The sequence below is a fragment of the Capricornis sumatraensis genome, chromosome 10, assembly GCF_032405125.1.
Source record: "Capricornis sumatraensis isolate serow.1 chromosome 10, serow.2, whole genome shotgun sequence".
In the NCBI taxonomy this organism is placed as follows: domain Eukaryota; kingdom Metazoa; phylum Chordata; class Mammalia; order Artiodactyla; family Bovidae; genus Capricornis; species Capricornis sumatraensis.
The window spans coordinates 36,160,120-36,180,828 of record NC_091078.1 but is presented as its reverse complement, the minus strand read 5'-3'; the positions used below and the strand labels follow the sequence as shown (position 1 = coordinate 36,180,828).

General features: G+C 44.9%; 1 protein-coding gene across 1 annotated transcript in view; it reads right to left on the bottom strand.

The window, feature by feature from the left end:
* The window catches only part of NID1 (nidogen 1), a 99,124-nt gene extending 81,186 nt beyond the window's left edge, over positions 1 to 17,938 (bottom strand). Inside the window, exon 1 of the mRNA XM_068981722.1 lies at positions 17,607 to 17,938. Within this exon, the coding sequence (XP_068837823.1) occupies positions 17,607 to 17,831 (225 nt within the window). The 5' untranslated portion in view covers positions 17,832 to 17,938. The remainder of the gene's footprint in view (positions 1 to 17,606) is intronic.
* Between the last annotated feature and the right edge of the window lie 2,771 nt (positions 17,939 to 20,709).

The following is a 20,709-nucleotide window of genomic DNA, read 5'->3' as shown; positions in this document are numbered from 1 at the left end:
AGATGAGATTTCACAGCAGATGGAACAACTGGGTACAGTAATAAATTAGGTAACTAAGTTTGTACAAGAAAGGGCGCCATTCCCCCTTGGGGAACAGATTCACAAATTTGTGCCCGGGGATCAGGTGTGGTCAAGGACTGGAAATATGACTCCTTGGCCCCATATTGGAAGGGTCCATATACTGTTGTTCTAACCAGCCCTACTGCAGTTAAAGTTGCAGGTGTCACTCCCTGGATCCTCCACATGAGGGTGAAGAGAGCATACCACGCAGACCCGGAGGACACCGAGCGGACTACACAAAAGGACCCCACTGACCCCTGTGAAACCAAGGTCATCTTAAAGAAGAACAAGAGGTGAAGCTCTACAATCAACTGCTGCGACAAGGACTTGCTGGTATCATCTTGAGACTAACCATAGTTTCAGTACAAAGAGGGACCTGTGCTATAATTAATGTTGAATGTTGTGTATATATTCCTGATTTATCCGGCTATATATCAGCCACCCTAGATGATATGAGTCAGACACGACTGAAGTGACTTAGCAGCAGCAGCAGCAGCAGCAGATGACATGAAAGGTCAGGTAAAAGTTATGTCTGATGATAATCTTTCTTTTTGGATTTCGGTCCTACCTGGGTGAAGGGTGATTGGTGGAAAACTATATTTACCATTGTTATAGTTGCCTTGATAGTGCTGGTTTGTGGGCCCTTTATTTTACAGTGTATTACGAACTTTGCAACCCAAAAGTTGATGTCTTTCTCCCAAACTGGAGGTCGGAGAGTCAGGGCGCAATATATCCCTATGAGTGATGCTCATATTATGAGTTAAGAGCATCAAGAGGGGGGAATGAAGGAGGAAACAGACAGAACAGGCTCCACATCTTGAGCCGGACTGTGGACTTTGAGCTATATGCCCAGTATCTGTGGAAACGACATACCAACTGGAAAACCAGGCCCCCTGCATGGAAGAGCCCCAGGGCTCGTACCTAGACTCTCTGTTGCCTAAAAGAATACCCTAATTATCTGTGTAACCGAATAGAATCATAAATTCTATTATGCTTATTGGGGTATGACCACAGGCCTATTGATAATTGTCCACTGTTAACTACTTAGGCTTAAGGCATATGAATCACAGGCCAACTTTGATTGTATCTTTCTTTTCCTTTGCTCAGACTAGTTTCAGGGAATTTGGGGAGGTGGGTTTGGGCACGTACACTTAGGGTATATAAGGTTTTCAGAAAGACTGGTCGGGGTCCTTGGCTAAGAGGAGACTCTGCTTTGGGCCCACCGGTGTAATAAACTGCCCTCCACTATCTGCATTGTCCTTCTGAGCAAGTTTGTTTCCCAGAACACGTGGTTACAACAAAAGTGCCAGAACAAAACTCTTGAGTCAATTGCAAATGTTTTCTCTTAACCCCACTGAGCCAGGGAAATGACTCTGGCTTGAATTAGAGACAGAAACAAAAGGATTAGCAGATTAAAAACAAGGGGCAACCTAGGGTAATAGTTAAAAGATGAGTCAGTGTTTTAAACTTAATCCAGCTAATGCCTAATGAGAGGCTCTGGATCAGTTGGCCATTTCTTCTGCAGGGAATTACTACTGAGACATTGAAAAGTGGTTGAGAGTCTTTAAATTTTAACTTCTGATGTGTCTATCACAGAAGAGGTAGAAGTGTCCTTCAGCATTCCAGAACAGTAGGTGATCAGGGAAGGGAAGAGAAGGACCTTGTCCAAACCGGCAGTGTCTGGGGAGAAGCCTGCCTCTCTAACACCTCCAATGGAGAAATCAGAAGTTCACCTGTGCTGATTAGGGCACCAGGACTCCCTGAATTTGGATTATATCAACCCCTTAATTTGAACATCAAATATCACAAGGAAAGAATTAAGCACTCATCTGCCTTTCCAGAATGAACCAAGTCAGTATAACCCCAAAGCCCCATTTGATGAAGGACTTTCACTTCACTCACTCCACATGTGAAGCCAGCTAATAATGTATTAACTGAAAGAATGCTAGAAACCAAACAGCAAAGGCAACAAGCCAACAAGCAAGACAAAATAGAACACCATTTTGCAACCCTTAATTTAGTAATTGATTTAGGCAGAGTATCAATAGTCGCCAAAGACATTAAGTGAAAGATTGGTGGGCAAGAGGACAGCTGTGTAAAGTCAAAGTATCACCCCATTGCTTGCTCCCTGCTCACAAGAGGAAAAATGTAACCCAACAGACATGATCTAAGCTGTCATCACCTTAACACAAGCAGCTAACAGAGTAAGCAGACATCACTTGCCTCCTGATGTTATACAGTGTGACATACACAGCTTCATTCATGAAATATTCGTTAAATGTTTAACCTACTCATCAATGAAAATACAAACCCAATTAAAAATGAGCAAGGGATATGAACAGATGTTTTCCAAAGCAGATATACAAACAGCCAATAAGGACATGAAAATATGCTCAACATCATTAGCATCAGGGACATGCAAATCAAAAGCACAATGAGATACCACATTACACCCACTAGGATGCTAAAATCATAAAGTTAGATAACAATGAGTGTTGAGGATGATGTGGAGAAACTGGAACCCTCATACGTTGCTGATTAATGGTACGCTTCTTTGAAAACTGGTTTGACAGTTCCTCAAAATATTAAACATAGAGTTACCATCAGTTCAGTTCAGTTCAGTTCAGTCGCTCAGTCATGTCCAACTCTTTGCGACCCCATGAATCGCAGCACGCCATGCCTCCCTGTCCATCACCAACTCCGGGAGTTCACTCAGACTCACGTCCATTGAGTCCGTGATGCCATCCAGCCATCTCATCCTCTGTCGTCCCCTTCTCCTCCTGCCCCCAATCCCTCCCAGCATCAGAGTCTTTTCCAATGAGTCAACTCTTCACATGAGGTGGCCAAAGTACTGGAGTTTCAGCTTTAGCATCATTCTTTTCAAAGAACACCCAGGACTGATCTCCTTTAGAATGGACTGGTTGGATCTCCTTGCAGTCCAAGGGACTCTCAAGAGTCTTCTCCAACACCACAGTTCAAAAGCATCAGTTCTTCAGTGCCCAGCCTTCTTCACAGTCCAACTCTCACATCCATACACAATTCCACTCCTAGGTATATCTAAGAGACCTGAAAGCAGATGTCCACACAAAACCTGGACACAACATTCACAGCAGCATTATTCCTAACAGCCAGAAAGGAGAAACAAGCTGAATATCCATGAGCTTATGGATGGACAAATTCAACAACAGAATATTATTCAGTCATAGAACTGGGAACTGACATGTACAGCAAAGTGGACAAGCCTTGAAAATGTTATGCTGGGTGAAAGGAACCCATCACAAAGGATCACACGTTGTATGATTCTATTTATGTGAAAAGTCCAGAGCAGACATGTCCATAGAGACGGGCAGTAGATAACTGGTTTCCAGGGGCTGGGGGAGATGGGGGGAGATGGGAATGATTGCTAAAGGTTACTGGGTTTGTTTGGGTGGGGGTGGAGTGGAATGGGGTGAGGTGTGAGCAAACATTCCAGAGTTAGACCATGCTGCTGCTGCTAAGTCACTTCAGTCGGGTCCAACTCTGTGCAACCCCATAGACGTCAGCCCACCAGACCATGATGATGGTTGCACAATTCCCTGGGATATACAAAATCATTGAGTTGTACACTGTAAAGGGGTGAATTTTATAGTACATAAATTATATCTCATAAAGCTGTTATTTAAAAAATCAAGGAAGTGTACAAAACAAGAGGGAATGTGTACACACACATGTTTGTACATTTGAGAATCTCTCTGCAAGGAGAGAAAAAATTCATGAATAGTAATTGTCTCTGGGGAGAGACCAATGGGACTGAAGGCCAGGCTAGTAAGAAAACTTCGCAGTATTTTTGCAAGTTTTTTTTTTACCCATTTGCACTGTCTTACTATTCCCCAAGTTAATTTTAAAGTAAAATTCTACGTTTTCTAACAAAAACAATGTTTAACCTGAATATTTCCAAATTACCAGTTTTCAGAAATTATAGAGATGCAATAACAGGCTAGACTACATTACAGAAAAAGTCAAATGCAGAAAATAGGACATTATATAGGACAATAAGCAGCGACTCTTAAATAACTTGATAAATCAAAAATGGGGAGAGGATTGGTAAAATTAAGAGACTAAAAAGTCAAATGCAGCGCCTGTCATTCTTTGGTCCCCAATCCGAATAATTCTAGCTTATAAAGACAGCTTTGGGGATATCAGAGATTTGATATGGACAAGGCTTAAACTGAAAATAGGAAATTATTGTTGATTTTGTTTTTGTTATTATTGATTTTGTTAGGGCCTACCTGGTGACTCAGGCAGTAAAGAATCTGCCTGCAATGCAGGAGACCTGGGTTTGATCCCTGGGTCTGGAAGATCCCCTGGAGGAGAAAATGGCAACTCACTCCAGTATTCTTGCCTGGAGAATTCCATAGACAGAGAAGCCTGGCAGGCTACACTCTATGGGATCACAAGGAGTTGGACATGACTGAGTGACTAACACACACACGTTGATTTTGTTTAGTGAGATAAAAGTATGCTGGTTAGGGAAATGCTCTTATTGTTTTAGGAATGCATATAAAATATTTAGTGAGGAAATGTCATACTGACTTTAATTTACTTTGGATACATGAGTAAAGAAGAATTAATTAAATAGGGAAAATGCTAACAATGGTTACATTTATGTAATGTGTCTATGGGTGTTCATGATACTCATTTCTCCCCTTTTTTGTATCTGTGTGAAAACACTTCTGAGTGAAAATTAAAGGGACTTCCCTAGCAGTCAAGTAGTTAAGACGGCACTTCCACTGCAGGGGCACAGGTCCAACCCCTGGTGGGGAAACTAAGACCCCACATGCCCTGTGCCACGGCCAGAAAAAAAAAAGGAAAAAATTTACCCGAGTTAGTAAGCCTGCTCCTTAAGGACTAAGAACCAACTGTTTTCACAAGCAATGCAATGGTGAGTGTTGTGATGCAGTGTATGTTGTGATGCAGTGTGAGTGGTGTGACAGTAGTGAGTTCCATGACAGCAGGAACCATATGAGGTGTCACTCATCATCTGATGTAGCCACACATACCTGGTCCCCAAATCTGTACACTACAGTGCTGATAAGAGACTGTGAAATGAATAAATCAGTGAAGGAAGGGAAGGAATCAGTGTCCAAGGTGTCACAGTACAAAGACCACGGAGCTAGGAATGGTAAGATCCGAGCTCAAGGTCCACCTCAGCACTAGCTGAGTGTATTTTGACAAGGTATTTGACAAGCTGCAGGGGTCAGTTTTCCTCTCTATAATATGGGGCTGGTCCTATCACCTGCCCGAATGACCTCACAAGGCGGCTGCATGTCTCAGATGTGATAACACGCGAGCAAGCCTCCTTACACACACAACCCCTGTCCAGACACTGTCACACCCTCCCCTGTACGCTGGCAACAGGTCTCTAGCTGCGGACTTCACTCTTCCTCCTCCACACTTCCCCCCAAAATCCTCTATCCGGAGGCAGCATAATTTTTTAAAAGCTTCTTATGATAAGTTACTTACAAGGGAAAAATTTCAAATACACAAGAATCACCAAAAGTATCCACATGCTCTAGTTCTCATTTTATCTGTTCTTTCCACATATGTGCATTATTTTTTTTCTCTTTTGAAGTATTTTAAATGAAATCCAAGGCATCAGATTATTTCACCCATCAATAACTCCATATGTAGCTTTTCTAGAAAAGCAGTTTGTCTCAAAAATGTCTTTTCCGGCCACTTTGTCTCCATCAGGATTCAACAAAGTCCTCACTTTGCATTTGACTAACTTGTTTCTAAAACCCTTTTAATCTAGGCAGTTGTCCCTCCTTTTTCTCTAACACCATTTTTTTTTTGTTGAGGAAATGGAAATCTTTTAAAAATAAATCATGTCAGGAGGGGATGGGGATAAATTAGGATCGTGGGATTGAAATTACACACTGCTATATTTAAAACAGATAACCAACAAGGATATTGTTGTTGATAACCAACAAGGATACTATACAACACAGGGAAGTCTATTCAATATTCTATAATAACCTAAATGGGAAAATAATTTGAAAAATAAATATATGCAGTAATTATATATAATTGAATCACTTTGCTGTATACCTGGAACTAACGCAACATTGTAAATCAACTATACTCCAATACTGGAGAAGGAAATGGCAACCCACTCCAGTACTCTTGCTGGAGAATTCCATGGACTGAGGAACCTGGCAGGCTACAGTCCACAGGGTCACAAAGACTGAACACAACTAAGCAGTTAACACACACACATACTCCAATATAAAATAAAAATTTTAAAAAAATCAAGTCACTCATCGACTCAGAATCTCTAATGGCATCCCACTGCTTTATAGAATAAAGAAATACCTAGGAGTCATTCCTTCCTTCATTCATTCAACAAACCATAACAAAGCACCTACTGTCCCCCAGACACTACTCCCGGTACCAGGCAGAGAGCGGTGAATAAGTCAGGTCAGACTGCCCCACCCTCAAAGGGCTCAGAGTCTAGTGAAAAAAGACGAGTAACAAACAAGTGAACAAATAAACAGACTAGTTTTAGGTGGCTACACATGCTGGGATGAAATCGACAATGTAACAAAACATCACACGGGGGTCTGCGTGTGAGCACCTGCGTGACAGGCAGGTGCAGACACACGGAGATCAGAGGAGAGAGAAGAGCCTGCACCAGGGTGGGACAAGCTGGCTGCACTCAAGGAAGAAAAAGTGGCTGCTGAGGCAGCAGTCTGGCATGAGAGAAGAGCAGGGCAATAGGATGAGGGCAGATAGCCAGCACGCTGCACCATGCAAGTTGCAGACACGTGGTGAGAAGCTGGATGTCAAGTGCAAAGGGAAATGCTTGGAGGGCTTTGAGCTGGCGTGTCCAAGTCTGGCTTAGCTCCTCCAGTTCTTGCCCCACCACTCTCACTCACATTGGCTCTCATCCCATCCCAAAGACATGCCAAGCTTTTCCTCTCTACCTGCTCCTGGTCTTACACTCAGTAGTGAGCCACCATCCTGACCTTTCCCTTTTTCACATGGCTAACCCTCTTTTTCCAGGCTTCAGTTTCAGGTTGAGAAGATCCTCCTGACCCTCCACCTCCCTCAGTTTCACCATAATACATGAACTTCTTCTTCATAGCACTTATCATAGCGGCAACTGGTCAATGATCTGTATCATTACTGATACTTCTTCCTCACTAGACTATGAAGAGCAAAAACAACACTGGTCTGGGTTCAATCTCTAGCTCCAAAGCTTAGCACTGGTCCTGGCATGTTAGGCAACAAATTAAATATTTGTTGAATGACTAGACAATGTATTTCAACACTGCACTACATTTTATAAGAAACAGCCAGTGTCCTGAAATAGAGCTTCCCAGGTGGTGCAGTGGTAAAGAACCCACCTGCCAATGCAGGAGACTCAAGAGACAAGGGTTTGATCTTTGGGTCAAGAAGATCCCCTGGAGTAGGAAATGGTAACCCACTCCAGTATTCTTGCCTGGAAAATGTCATGGACGGAGGAGCCTGGCGGGCTACAGTCCACGGGGTCTCAAAGAGTCAGATGCAACTGAGCGAGTAAAGGTACCTATTCAACATCTGGTCACTTGATCAGAGAACATCAAAGATCCATGATAAAACGAACCTTAGAGATAATCCTGTCAAACCTCTTCATTTAATAATAAAAAGAGGTCCTGAATAGTAACCGGGTGATACATGAAATGACTGGACCTCAATTATAAATCAGTTAATCAACATGATTCATCAATTTCCTTTTCACTTCTGATGGAAATTAATACTCTCTTAAGTATTCTGTGACCCAGCCAGGGCCACTGTTAGACCATAGGAGGCCTTTAGGCAAAATAGAAGCAGGCACTTTTTTCTCTGAATGGAAAGGCCCATGCTGAGGTTCAGGACTTGGTGAGTGGCCTGTGGGCTGGATTTTAGTCAGTCTGTCCTCTCAGCCAGAGCCCTGTGCTGCAAGCCACTTGCATAACCATGGGTGGTGGTCTTGGACTTAACCATAAACTTCCTTTGTGCCAGTAAGTGCAGCAGGTCCATGAGTGATGGCAAGAGGCATACAACAACCTCAGGGTGCCAGGCTGGCCTGCAAGCCACTCACAACTAGGATAGAGTTGCATGCAACCTGCCATCAAACCCAGACTCTAGCCTCCCCAAAAAATTCATGGGAACATGTTGAATATAGAGAAACATCTAATCAGCTTGTAGTCTGCTAAAAAAGAACTTAATCGGAGTGCCAAGACATACGAGAAATGATAGAAGGTTGGAAAGGCCAAGATTAAAAAACCAATTCAGAAGAGCAATCCAGAAGTTACAAGAACACATGTTGAAAATGCAATCCACCAGAAGAGCCAAACAATTAATTTCTTTTTTGTTGTTTTTAATTTATTTATTTTTAATCGAAGGATAATTGCTTTACAGTACTGTGTTGGTTTCTGCCATACATCAACATGAATCAGCCGTAGCTATACGAGCAAGCAATTAATTTCTTGAGCATGAACACTGGGCTTCCTGCTGTGGCAGCAGGAAGTTCAAACTACCAGCAAAGTGACAAAGTTCACAGCTGCTGGTTGGGTCTGCAGATGCTACACTAAAAATATGAACCTTGAAAAGATTTTGCCCTGATAGGTACATGGGGGAGCCTGGTGGGCTGCCATCTATGGGGTCACACAGAGTCAGACACGACTGAAGTGACTTAGCATAGGTACATGAGAACACCAACTGGAAATGCTGAAGGTTCAAACACAACAAAAGGAAGACGCGACAAGTAGTCCCACACCCTAACACCACCACAAAACCAAGTGGGTATATTCTCTTGCCTGGAAACTCCCATGGACGGAGGAGCCTGGTAGGCTGCAGTCCATGGGATTGCACAGAGTGGGACACGACTGAGTGACTTAGCAGCAGCAGCATGTTGCTTCAGGAAATGGCAGATGACACTATATCAATGACACTATTGATAAACAGATAACTAATGAGAACCTACTGTATGGCACAGGGAACTCTACTCCGTGCTCTGTGGTGACCTAAATGTGAGGGAATCCAAAAAAAGAGATATATGTATACATACAGCTAATTCACTTTGCTGTACAGTAGAAACTAAAACCACGTTGTAAAACAACTAGACCCGAATAAAAATTTTTTTAATAAATAATAGAAAAAAAGGAAATGGCAGATGAAGCTGGTCTTGATCTCAAATGCAACTGCCATGGAGTCAGTAGGTTCTGTGGGCACAAGTGTTGCCTCAATGAAACACCATGAACTATATGAGACTTGCTTGCCTGCATGATCAAGAGTAATTTACAGAACTGGTGGTTCTGTTTACTTTACTTGCTTCTAAAATATTTTGTGTGTATATACAGAAAAGTTTCATTCCAATTACACTAAGAACACTATATATGCCAGAATGTCTAAACACTATTTGTCTGTAATGCTTTATTTTGCTTTGCTATACTTCCTAGTACATTAAGAAATTGCAGGGAGTTTCCATTTTGACATATTTTATGGTTCTGTATATTACGTGTATAAGGGACATCTTTTTGTTGATGTCTTTGAAAGAGTAGCATTAGTTTGTTGTGCGTGAAACATGTTTCTCAAAAGTTACATCAAAAAATTGAACACCACAGACTTCCTTGGTGGTCAAGTGGCTAAGACTCCTCACTCCCAATGTAGGGGGCCCAAGTTTGACCCTTGGTCAGGGAACTAGATCCCACATGCTGCAACTAAGCATTTGCATGCCACAACTAAAGATCCTGCATGCAGAAACTAAGATGTGGCTCAGTCAAATGAATAAATAAAAATAAATATTTAAAAATCTAATACCAAGAGTGAAGTATAGAAGAAAGGTTTGGATTTTATTTTAAAAAAAGATGCGATCTCTGCTCTCAGTGGAGAAGAAAGCCCAGTTTAAGAGCACATTGCCTCAGGATAGTGCTTTAAACACAACCCAGAGACGCTGCCACGGAGCAGGCAGATGAAGCCACAGAGTTTGGTTATAATCCCCAAAGAAAGGAAAACTGAACAAAGGAAATGCACCATACTCTGCAACTTTAGGGGCTTTGTCATTTGTTTGTGGACAGACAGAATAGAGGATGAGATCAGCAATGACCACAGTACAATGCTTCAAGGACTTAGCTCAAACCTACTAGGGGTCAGGGACTGAACCCAGTTGAGTGGAGCTTGTCTGGAGACTCTGAGCTCCTCAAGTGTTGAGTGTTGTTCCTTCATCATGATTCACAGTGCAGGGCACTGGGACCACCTGTTCCTCTGTGGCTCCCTCCTGACATTGGGACTTCCTTGAGGAGGGCACGGATCTGGTCATATTCAGAAGCTGCATTTCACATGGTTTAGAGCCCCAGCGCCTAGCACAGTCCCATACAACACACAAGAATCCCTTGGTAATCCCTTGGTGGGAATGAAGCAAGTTTTGAAGAAAATGAGCAGCCTACATTGGCATAGAAGGTAGGGTAAAAGTTGGAAGAATGTGAGAAGATCTTAAAAGGAGAGTTAAATTTACCCTACCTAAGGAAAGATTCCTATGTGTAAGTGATAATGAAAATCAATTTGTGGAAGACGTGGTGTGTGTGTGAGACAGACACAGACAGACAGTCGTACACAAGGAAGATGAGGAGATGAGTCAGGAGAGTCAGGATACAATCTTTCTTCTTCCAAGGATATCCTTTTATTGTTTTTCCATCACAGGAAGAATTTTACTTCCCACACCAACTGAACATATTAAATAATAACTAATTCATTTCACCATGTGTATGAATCAAGACATAAAGAATATCATATGCAACTGAATCACATTCTAGAATTTCTTCTATTGGCCTACAGGCAATTAGAGCTTTCAGTCAGCATGAGATAACCAGCCTTAGTAAATCGAGGTAATAAGATTCCAAACAAAAGAAGCAAATGTCTTGACTGTTCTGTACAACTGCATTGAGTTTTTGAAGAACTCTTGCCTGGGGGAGTTCACAGCATTGGCCAAGGCAGCAGAGCTCATGGAATATGCTCGTTGGCTCAGCGAGCTGGCTAAGCAGATTTACAGACTGGCCCACTCACCACTCATTATTCAGGATAGGGTCCAAAGAATGACTGGCTTCATCACCGGGACTGCCACTTCAAAAATATGAGGTTTTTCCACACGGAGAAATAGATCTTATCATGCAACGGCCCACAAGAGCAAGCTGGGCAACCAAGATGGCCCCTCGCCCCACCATGGCTCAGTCATGAGACTTGCTTTAGTCTGTGAGATGTTAGGAAACGTGACCCAAAAGAGAAGACTTGAAAAAGCACTATGCATTTCCGCTTACTCTCTTACATTTTTGACATCCCCATGAAAAAAGAACATGCTGGCCCTCTGAAACATCACCATCTAATAGAATAAAGTGGTAATGCATACATTCAACAGCAGCAATGTCAGCTATTGTGATTCAAAAGCTGAAATTTTAATATTATTTCATTTTAATTAATTTAATTTAAAATAGCTATACATAGCTAAATGGCTACCATGTTAGGCAAAATAGCTATGATAAATGATAGACACTTCCCACCTCCCTGCCTAGGGTAGAACCAGATCATCCCAGTTGCTCCTGCTGAAGCCACCCTATATGAACCCACCATCTACTAATTCCAGACACATGAGCAACAGATGCTTATTGTTACATGCCACTGAGGTTTTGTGGTTGTTTGTTACACAGCAAGAGCTGGCTGATACATTTATTTTCTGACTCCCACCTGCCTATCCCAGGAAGAATCCTCCTATTCCAACAACAACATTCTGCTCCAGTGGGGTCATATTCCTCACTTTCCCAGCACCTGCCAAGCTTGTTCCACCATCATGCACTTGCCCCAGCAGTATCTTCTATTTCTGGCCTCTCCATTTCTGCCTCCGTCTAATGAAATTGTACCTGTCTTTCAAATCTTAAATGTAAAAGCATTTCCCCTAAAGTCAGGAACAAGACAAGAGTGCCCACTTTCACCACTACCATTCAACATAGTTTTAGAAGTTTTGGCCACAGCAATCAGAGCAGAAAGAGAAATAAAAGGAATCCAAGTTGGAAAAGAAGAAGTAAAACTCTCACTGTTTGCAGATGACATGATTCTCTACATAGAAAACTCTAAAGACTCCACCAGAAAATTACTAGAGCTAATCAATGAATATAGTAAAGTGGCAGGATATAAAATCAACACACAGAAATCCCTTGCATTCCTATACACTAATAATGAGAAAATAGAAAGAGAAATTAAGGAAACAATTCCATTCACCATTGCAACAGAAAGAATAAAATACTTAGGAATATATCTACCTAAAGAAACTAAAGACCTATATATAGAAAACTATAAAACACTGGTGAAAGAAATCAAAGAGGACACTAATAGATAGAGAAATACACCGTGTTCATGGATCGGAAGAATCAATATAGTGAGAATGAGTATACTACCCAAAGCAATCTATACATTCAATGCAAGCCCTATCAAGCTACTAATGGTATTTCACAGAGCTAGAACAAATAATTTCACAATTTGTATGGAAATACAAAAAACCTCGAATAGCCAAAGCAATCTTAAGAAAGAAGAATGGAACTGGAGGAATCAACCTGCCTGACTTCAGGCTCTACTACAAAGCCACAGTCATCAAGACAGTATGGTACTGGCACAAAGACAGAAATATAGATCAATGGAACAAAATAGAAAGCCCAGAGATAAATCCACACACCTATGGACACCTTATCTTTGACAAAGGAGGCAAGAATATGCAATGGATTAAAGACAATCTCTTTAGCAACTGGTGCTGGGAAAATTGGTCAGCCACTTGTAAAAGAATGAAACTAGAACATTTTCTAACACCATACACAAAAATAAACTCAAAATGGATTAAAGATCTAAATGTAAGACCAGAAACTATAAAACTTCTAGAGGAGAACATAGGCAAAACACTCTCCGACAGAAATCACAGCAGGATCCTCTATGACCCACCTCCCAGAATACTGGAAATAAAAGCAAAAATAAACAAATGGGACCTAATTAAAATTAAAAGCTTCTGCACAACAAATGAAAGTATAAGCAAGGTGAAAAGACAGCCTTCAGAATGGGAGAAAATAATAGCAAATGAAGCAACTGACAAGCAACTAATCTCAAAAATATACAAGCAACTCCTGCAGCTCAATTCCAGAAAAATAAGCAACCCAATCAAAAAATGGGCCAAAGAACTAAACAGACATTTCTCCAAAGAAGACATACGGATGGCTAACAAACACATGAAAAGATGCTCAACATCACTCATTATCAGAGAAATGTAAATCAAAACCACAATGAGGTACCATTTCACGCCAGTCAGAATGGCTGCGATCCAAAAGTCTACAAGCAATAAATGCTGAAGAGGGTGTGGAGAAAAGGGAACCCTCTTACACTGTTGGTGGGAATGCAAACTAGTACAGCCACTATGGAGAACAGTGTGGAGATTCCTTAAAACGCTGGAAATAGAACTGCCTTGTGACCCAGCAATCCCACTGCTGGGCATACACACTGAGGAAACCAGAATTGAAAGAGACACGTGTACCCCAATGTTCATCGCAGCACTGTTTGTAATAGCCAGGACGTGGAAGCAACCTAGATGTCCATCAGCAGATGAATGGATAAGAAAGCTGTGGTACATATACACAATGGAGTATTACTCAGCCATTAAAAAGAATACATCTGAATCAGTTCTAATGAGGTGGATGAAACTGGAGCCGATTATACTGAGTGAAGTAAGCCAGAAAGAAAAACACCAATACAGTATACTAACATATATATGGAATTTAGAAAGATGGTAATGATAACCCTGTACGCGAGACAGCAAAAGAGACACAGATGTATAGAACAGTCTTTTGGACTCTGGGAGAGGGAGAGGGTGGGATGATTTGGGAGAATGGCGTTGAAACATGTATACTATCATGTAAGAAATGAATCGCCAGTCTATGTTCGATGCAGGATACAGGATGCTTGGGGCTGGTGCACAGGGATGATCCAGAGAGATGACATGGGGTGGGAGGCGGGAGGGGGGTTCATGTTTGGGAACTCATGTACACCCGTGGCGGATTCATGTCAATGTATGAAAAAACCAATACAGTATTGTAAAGTAAAATAAAGTAAAAAAAAAAAAAAAAGAAATGAATCGCCAGTCCAGGTTTGATGCAGGATACAGGATGCTTGGGGCTGGTGCACTGGGATGACCCAGGGGGATGGTACAGGGAGGAAGGAGGGAGGGGGGTTCAGGATGGGGAACATGTGTACACCCGCGGTGGATTCATGTTGATGTATGGTAAAACCAATACAATATTGTAAAGTAATTAGCCTCCAATTAAAATAAATAAATATAAATTTTAAAAAATCTTAAGTGTAATCTCCTCTGTAAAATCTTCCCTCACTACTCTAATTCACAGCAATCCCTTTGGTCCATGGCATGTTTTAGGGTTGACGTTGAAAGCATTATGAGTCAGACATAGACTTGGGCTGATATCCTAGCTTGGGCATTTTTAATTGATGCTATGGCCTTGAGTAATTACTAATTATTATTCCTTCATCTGAAAAAAGAGGGGCAAGTTGCTGTGAGGATTAAATAATGTAAGACTAGCTAGACCCTGACACATGTAGATATACTCACCCAGCAACTGTTTTCCATTTCAATGGCCTTCTTTTCTTTTTCCTAATCTAGTGCCCAGAACAGTACAGACCATCTAGTTCATACTCACACTCCCTGTCAATTCGCTTTTTCATTCAGAGCCCTGTAAGGGTTTCCACCAGCTAAAGAGGATCTACACAACAGATAGTGGTGGACGCTGTGACATGGCACCAGATCCCCCTTCCGCTCCCGGGAATGCAGCCCACAGCCCTCCTCTTTGACACTGCCTGTTGTTTCCATGGAAAAAACTGCCTCACCCAAGGGTCATAACTCCTTCCAGGGCAGCCCTAATCTAATCACTGATCACCTTCTCAGGAGACTTGAGAGAGCTTTGAAAGGCTTATCCCACCTCAAGAGCTCCCAGAGGGGTAGCAGGCATCTTGCTGACTTTCATTGCAGCTCAGCTACTTCACTGCCCTCCCTTCCACAGGGGTGGATCTGAGGAGCTCCCCCTAATGAAATAACCTGCCTGCTAATCTCTATCTCAGGGCTTCCCTGGTGGCTCAGACAGTAAAGAATCTGCATGCAATTTGGGAGACCTGGGTTTGATCCCGGGGTCAGGAAGATCCCCTGGAGAAGGGACTGGCAACCCACTCCAATATTCTTCCTGGAGAGTCCCACGGACAGAGGAGCCTGGCCAGCTACAGTCCATGGGGTTGCAAAGAGTCCAACATGACTAAGTGACTAACGCTTTCACATACAATCTCTATCTCAGGGTCCTTCCTGGGAACTGAACCTGTAGCACAGAAGTTAAGATGTGAAGAGAGCTCTGGGAGTCTTTCTCCTTGATATGTAGATTAAAACCTCAAATAGGCTCAGGGGACTTCCCTGGTGGTCCAGGGGCTAATACTCCACGCTCCCAATGCAGAGAGCTAGGGTTCGATCCCTGGTCAGAGAATAGATCCCATATGTCACAACTAAGGGTTCCAAAGCTGCAACTTAAAAAGAAAAAAAAAAAGATACTCAGGCTGCAACTAAAGACTCTGCATGCCACAATCAAGACCCGGAGCAGCCAAATATATAAACATTTTTATAAATAAACAAAGAGGCTCAGAAGGTGTGGATTGACAGGAATCACTTTTCAACAATAGATTTTCTAGGTCTGTAGAATGTAATGTGTTTAGTCTGGTGCCACAAGTAAAGGAGAGGAGAAGAGCCTGAATTTAACATGGAGGTTCTGAACTTAGGATCCAATGACTACCTGCCCCCCACAGAATTCATGGGTCTGTTAACTTAGAAAAATAAACTTAATTTTCAGTAGCTCATAACCCAAATTTAGCATTTCCTTCCACTGTAAGTGTAGGCAACAACTCTATTAGCGCTTAATGACTATGCCACTAATAGAAGTCACAGATATGCTCCTATCACTATACAGTCATTATAGTAGGTGTAGGACTCGATGGACGTCAGTCTGAGTGAACTCCGGGAGTTGGTGATGGACAGGAAGGCCTGGCGTGCTGCGATTGATGGCGTCGCAAAGAGTCACGACTGAGCGACTGAACTGACTGAACTGAGGTGTAGGTGTATAGTAGGTGTCTCTGAATACTGTTTACAGTCCCATGACCTTGAAAGTTCAGTCATTAGCTGACCATACACTGGAGCCACTGCTTCACCTTGTTATTTGATATAATTATTTTTTTAATGACATATCTTACTTCAAACATTTTTTTTTAATATTTTAACTCTTATTTCAACAGAATTTATTTCCTTGGCAATCCTGTGGATTTTATCTTGCACATTTAAAAACCTAAAAGGGAGTTTTCTAGGCTACAGCAGACTGCCAAAGGAGGTCAGGGCGGCGGGGATAGCAAGGGGACGTTCTCTATGGGTGGAGAATTCAAGGACTCATTCTTTTTCTGCAAAGCCGACAAGCTCCACGTGGGTGTTGTCCCGGGCGCAGTTTGCCGGGATCAGACCAGCAGAGCCATGTCAGGGGCAGGACAGGCTCCAGCCGCTGTTGGAGTTGTTCCCCCGCCTCTCTTCTGGAATGCACACAGCTTTATATGAAATCCACATGTGCGCGGCAGCGACAGGAGGCGGCACGAAAGTACTTTACCAAGTTGACAGCGTCCCCGCGCCCAGCCAGTCCGGAGAAGGCTCCAGAGAGCGAAAGGTCCCTCCCTGACCCTCTCCCCATCTGGCTCCCCACCCCCCATGGTGACAATGGTTGGCTACAGGAAATTGGATCACCGGGGCGCTCTGCTTTCCCAGCCCTGAACTCTGGACACAGAGCAGAATCATTGCCAAGACGTATCCGGAGTCCGCACACACAAATGCAGGGGCTGTCGACTGCATTCCCCGGGCCGAGAGCTGGGCTTGGCGGTTTTTATCTGCCCCGGCACCTACAGGAGTCCCGGGGCCCGCGAGCCAGCTGCTACCCAGCTCTGGCCTTCGTCCGGCGCCTGGTCCCAAGCGGACCGGGTCCTGTCCCCCAAAAGCAGGGGACAATGGCGCGACGCGGACAGACTTCCCGGCCCACTGCCGCGGGAGAGGAAACTCCGCCCGGGTCCCGGGATCCCGGGGTCCCGGGGTCCCGGGGTCCCGGGTCACAGAGTCCTGGAGCCTGGCAGTGCGCTCGCGAGGCGGCGCAGACGGGGCGAGCTCCCCAGAACCCAGTGACCCTCCTCGAGCGATCGTGACCAGGCGGCGCAGAGGCGTCGGCTGGCCGGGCGGAGGCGGGAGCCCCCTTGGGCTTGGAGACGGAGCGCCGCACCCCGCGCCCCGGCGACCACCGGGTGCGCGTGCCCGCCCACGACGCCCCGGTCCGTCCGGCTCCGCGGGCGGCCCCGGCCCGCCCGGGCCTTCCTCCAGACGCCGCCTCAGCCCCTCGCGGCCTCTCGCCCAAGTGCCCCCACCTCCCGCCCGGGGTCGCACTCACGTAGACCGAGTCGATGTCGGATCTGTCGAAGAAGTGGAGCGCAGTGCTCAGCTCCAGGGCTGGAGAGACCAGGTCGTCCCCGGCCTCCAGCTCCAGGTCCCCATGTTCGGGGCCGAAAGGAAAGAGCTCCTGGCGGCTCAAGCAGCCCCCAGGCCCCGCTAACAGCAGCTGCAGCAGCAGCGCCCGCGTCCACGCAGCTCCGCTCCGGCGGACCGTGGCCAACATGTTCCCGGAGCGCCGTCCCGCACACCGAGGAGCTCTGCGGCCGGAGGGTGAGGAAGGCGGAGATGTAACCGGACGCCCCTCGGCAGCCCCTCGGCGCGTCCCGCCTCGCGAGGTTCCCACACCGGGAAATAGGGGAGGGGAGCCGAGGGGAGCCGAGGGGAGATGGAGAGGGCCCCGCCCCGCCCCGCCCCGTCCGCGGAGGCTGCCCAATGGCCGTGAGGGGGAGGGCGAGGGGCGACACCGAATCCCCCAGCAGTTCGGGTCCGGTCGCCCTCGTTCCCCGCCGGGTAATGGGCGCTAGAGGCCGCGATTCCCAAAACCAACCCAGTTCCCACCGAACGGCCCCTCCGGGAGCTAGGAACAGAGTCCCGGGCTCTGCACCACTGTCCTTGGCCCAAGGCTAAGTCGTAGAGATCCGGCGACGTGGAACTGCCCCGCATTCGGACACAGTCCATCCCAAAGCTGTTTGGTGGCGTCCGGAGGTCGGACTGACATGGTCAGACTGGTAGGAAGAGGGAGTACTGAGGATTAACAAGAAGGGATCCGGCCAGGACCACGACCATTGACTCAAACATCCATTCTTTCAACTTAACACTGAGTGTGGGATCCTGTGCTTCGTAATGGAAAGTTGGGCCAAAAATCCGGTCCAACCTCCAGAGTCAAAGTCATGGGTGTAGAACATCATTCAGAGTTAGGCAGGCTAAGGCCCCCAAGTGATAAAGGACATCAGGACTGGAATAACTGGTCAAGGATAGCGTCTCCGGGGATATGGAAATCAAATCAGGTTTTCCAGAAAGGATAAAATTTCACCCAGGGGGCTGGAGAAGGAACTTTCTAGAAGCTGGAGTTGATGCCGTTCCCCCAGGAAAGGAATCTTATTCCTAGTAAAACCTTTAATACCACAGAACTATTTAGAGTTTTTGACAAAGGGAGATAAACGGTGTAAATTGTATCCTAAATAATCCCTTGATCATTAATTTGGCCCTGGATTGAAAGAAGAGACGCAGGGGTCATCCAAGGATCATTGACAGGAAAAATAAAAAAAGGATGAGAAAAAAAAAAAAGGTGGAAGTTGAGGGAAAAATGAATCTAAAAGGCATTACAATGAAAGAAGGAATAAAACCTGATTATAAATTTGATATGAGAAGGGAGAGGGGAGAAACGTTTAAATTGAGTGGGAAGTTTTGAGCCTCAGTTCAGTTCAGTCGCTCAGTCGTGTCCGACTCTTTGCGACCCCATGAATCGCAGCATGCCAGGCCTTCCTGTCTTTCACCAACTCTCAGAGTTCACTCAGGTTCACGTCCATCGAGTCCGTGATGCCATCCAGCCATCTCATCCTCTGTCGTCCCCTTCTCCTCCTGCCCCTAATCCCTCCCAGCATCAGAGTCTTTTCCAATGAGTCAACTCTTTGCATGAGGTGGCCAAAGTACTGGAGTTTCAGCTTTAGCATCATTCCTTCCAAAGAAATCCCAGGGCTGATCTCCTTCAGAATGGACTGGTTGGATCTCCTTGCAGTCCAAGGGACTCTCAAGAGTCTTCTCCAACACCACAGTTCAAAAGCATCCATTCTTCGGCACTCAGCCTTCTTCACAGTCCAACTCTCACATCCATACATGACCACAGGAAAAACCATAGCCTTGACTAGACGGACCTTAGTCGGCAAAGTCATGTCTCTGCTTTTGAATATGCTATCTAGGTTGGGCATAACTTTTCTTCCAAGGAGTAAGCATCTTTTAATTTCATGGCTGCAGTCACCATCTGCAGTGATTTTGGAGCCCCCCAAAATAAAGTCTGACACTGTTTCCACTGTTTCCCCATCTATTTCCCATGAAGTGATGAGACCGGATGCCATGATCTTCTGAATGTTGAGCTTTAAGCCAACTTTTTCACTCTCCTCTTTCACTTTCATCAAGAGGCTTTTTAGCTCCTCTTCACTTTCTGCCATAAGGGTGGTGTCATCTGCATATCTGAGGTTATTGATATTTCTCCCGAGCATTGCAAAACCTCTGCTGCCTTTTGAAGGGATGGGAGCTGGGACTTTGGGAGTTCCATTTGTTTGATGTTAGACTTGTTGACCTGGAGAGGTCAACATGGTATCAATCCTTCCCTTCTCCCCCGCCCACCCCCAGCCCTGTTGCCAGCTAAAATTAAGGACCTGGGACCCAGTCTGGGAGAATTCTCCCAATAAACAGCGGATTCTGTATCATATTTAGATATTTAGGGAACATGAGTCCTGAACCAGTAGAAACTGCAAGGAAGATCAATGAAATACACCCTTGTTTTGTAATCACAATAACCTAAGGAGACAGAACCACCCCCACAAACAGAAGACGGACAGAGAGAGCCAGAGAGGCTTAAATCACTTTGCCAAAGTTACACATCTGGAAGCCTGTATGGGGACCCAGGGTGGTCCGACTCCAGGGACCCCTTAACCACAACGTTAAGTGGAGCCATTATTGCCACAATTGTTTCCCTTGATGCTAAAGAGTGATTAGCACAGCCTGCAATCTGTTCCCAAATTCAGTGGCTTTCCTTCAATTACCTCCCAGAAATGCAGTGCCCCTGAGCCTCTGTCCTGCCCCGGAAGCCCTCTGACTTTATCCCATGCTATCCATAGTGGCTGCACCACCCATTTCTGTGCTTTTGGTCTCCAGGAGACTCGTATTCCCCTGTGCTCACCTGAACGGCCTCAAATTTCCCAGTGTGTGCCCAGCCAGCCTCATCCCGCCTGCCCTTCAGATTTTCCCCTTCCAAACCTCCTCCCCACACCTTTTATCTCACATCACTGCCGGCTCTGAAGCCGCAGCCTGCCCCTGGAATGATCTCACCCCTTCTCCTGAATTCTCTGCCTTTTTAGTACTCAGACAGCTTCTGAAAC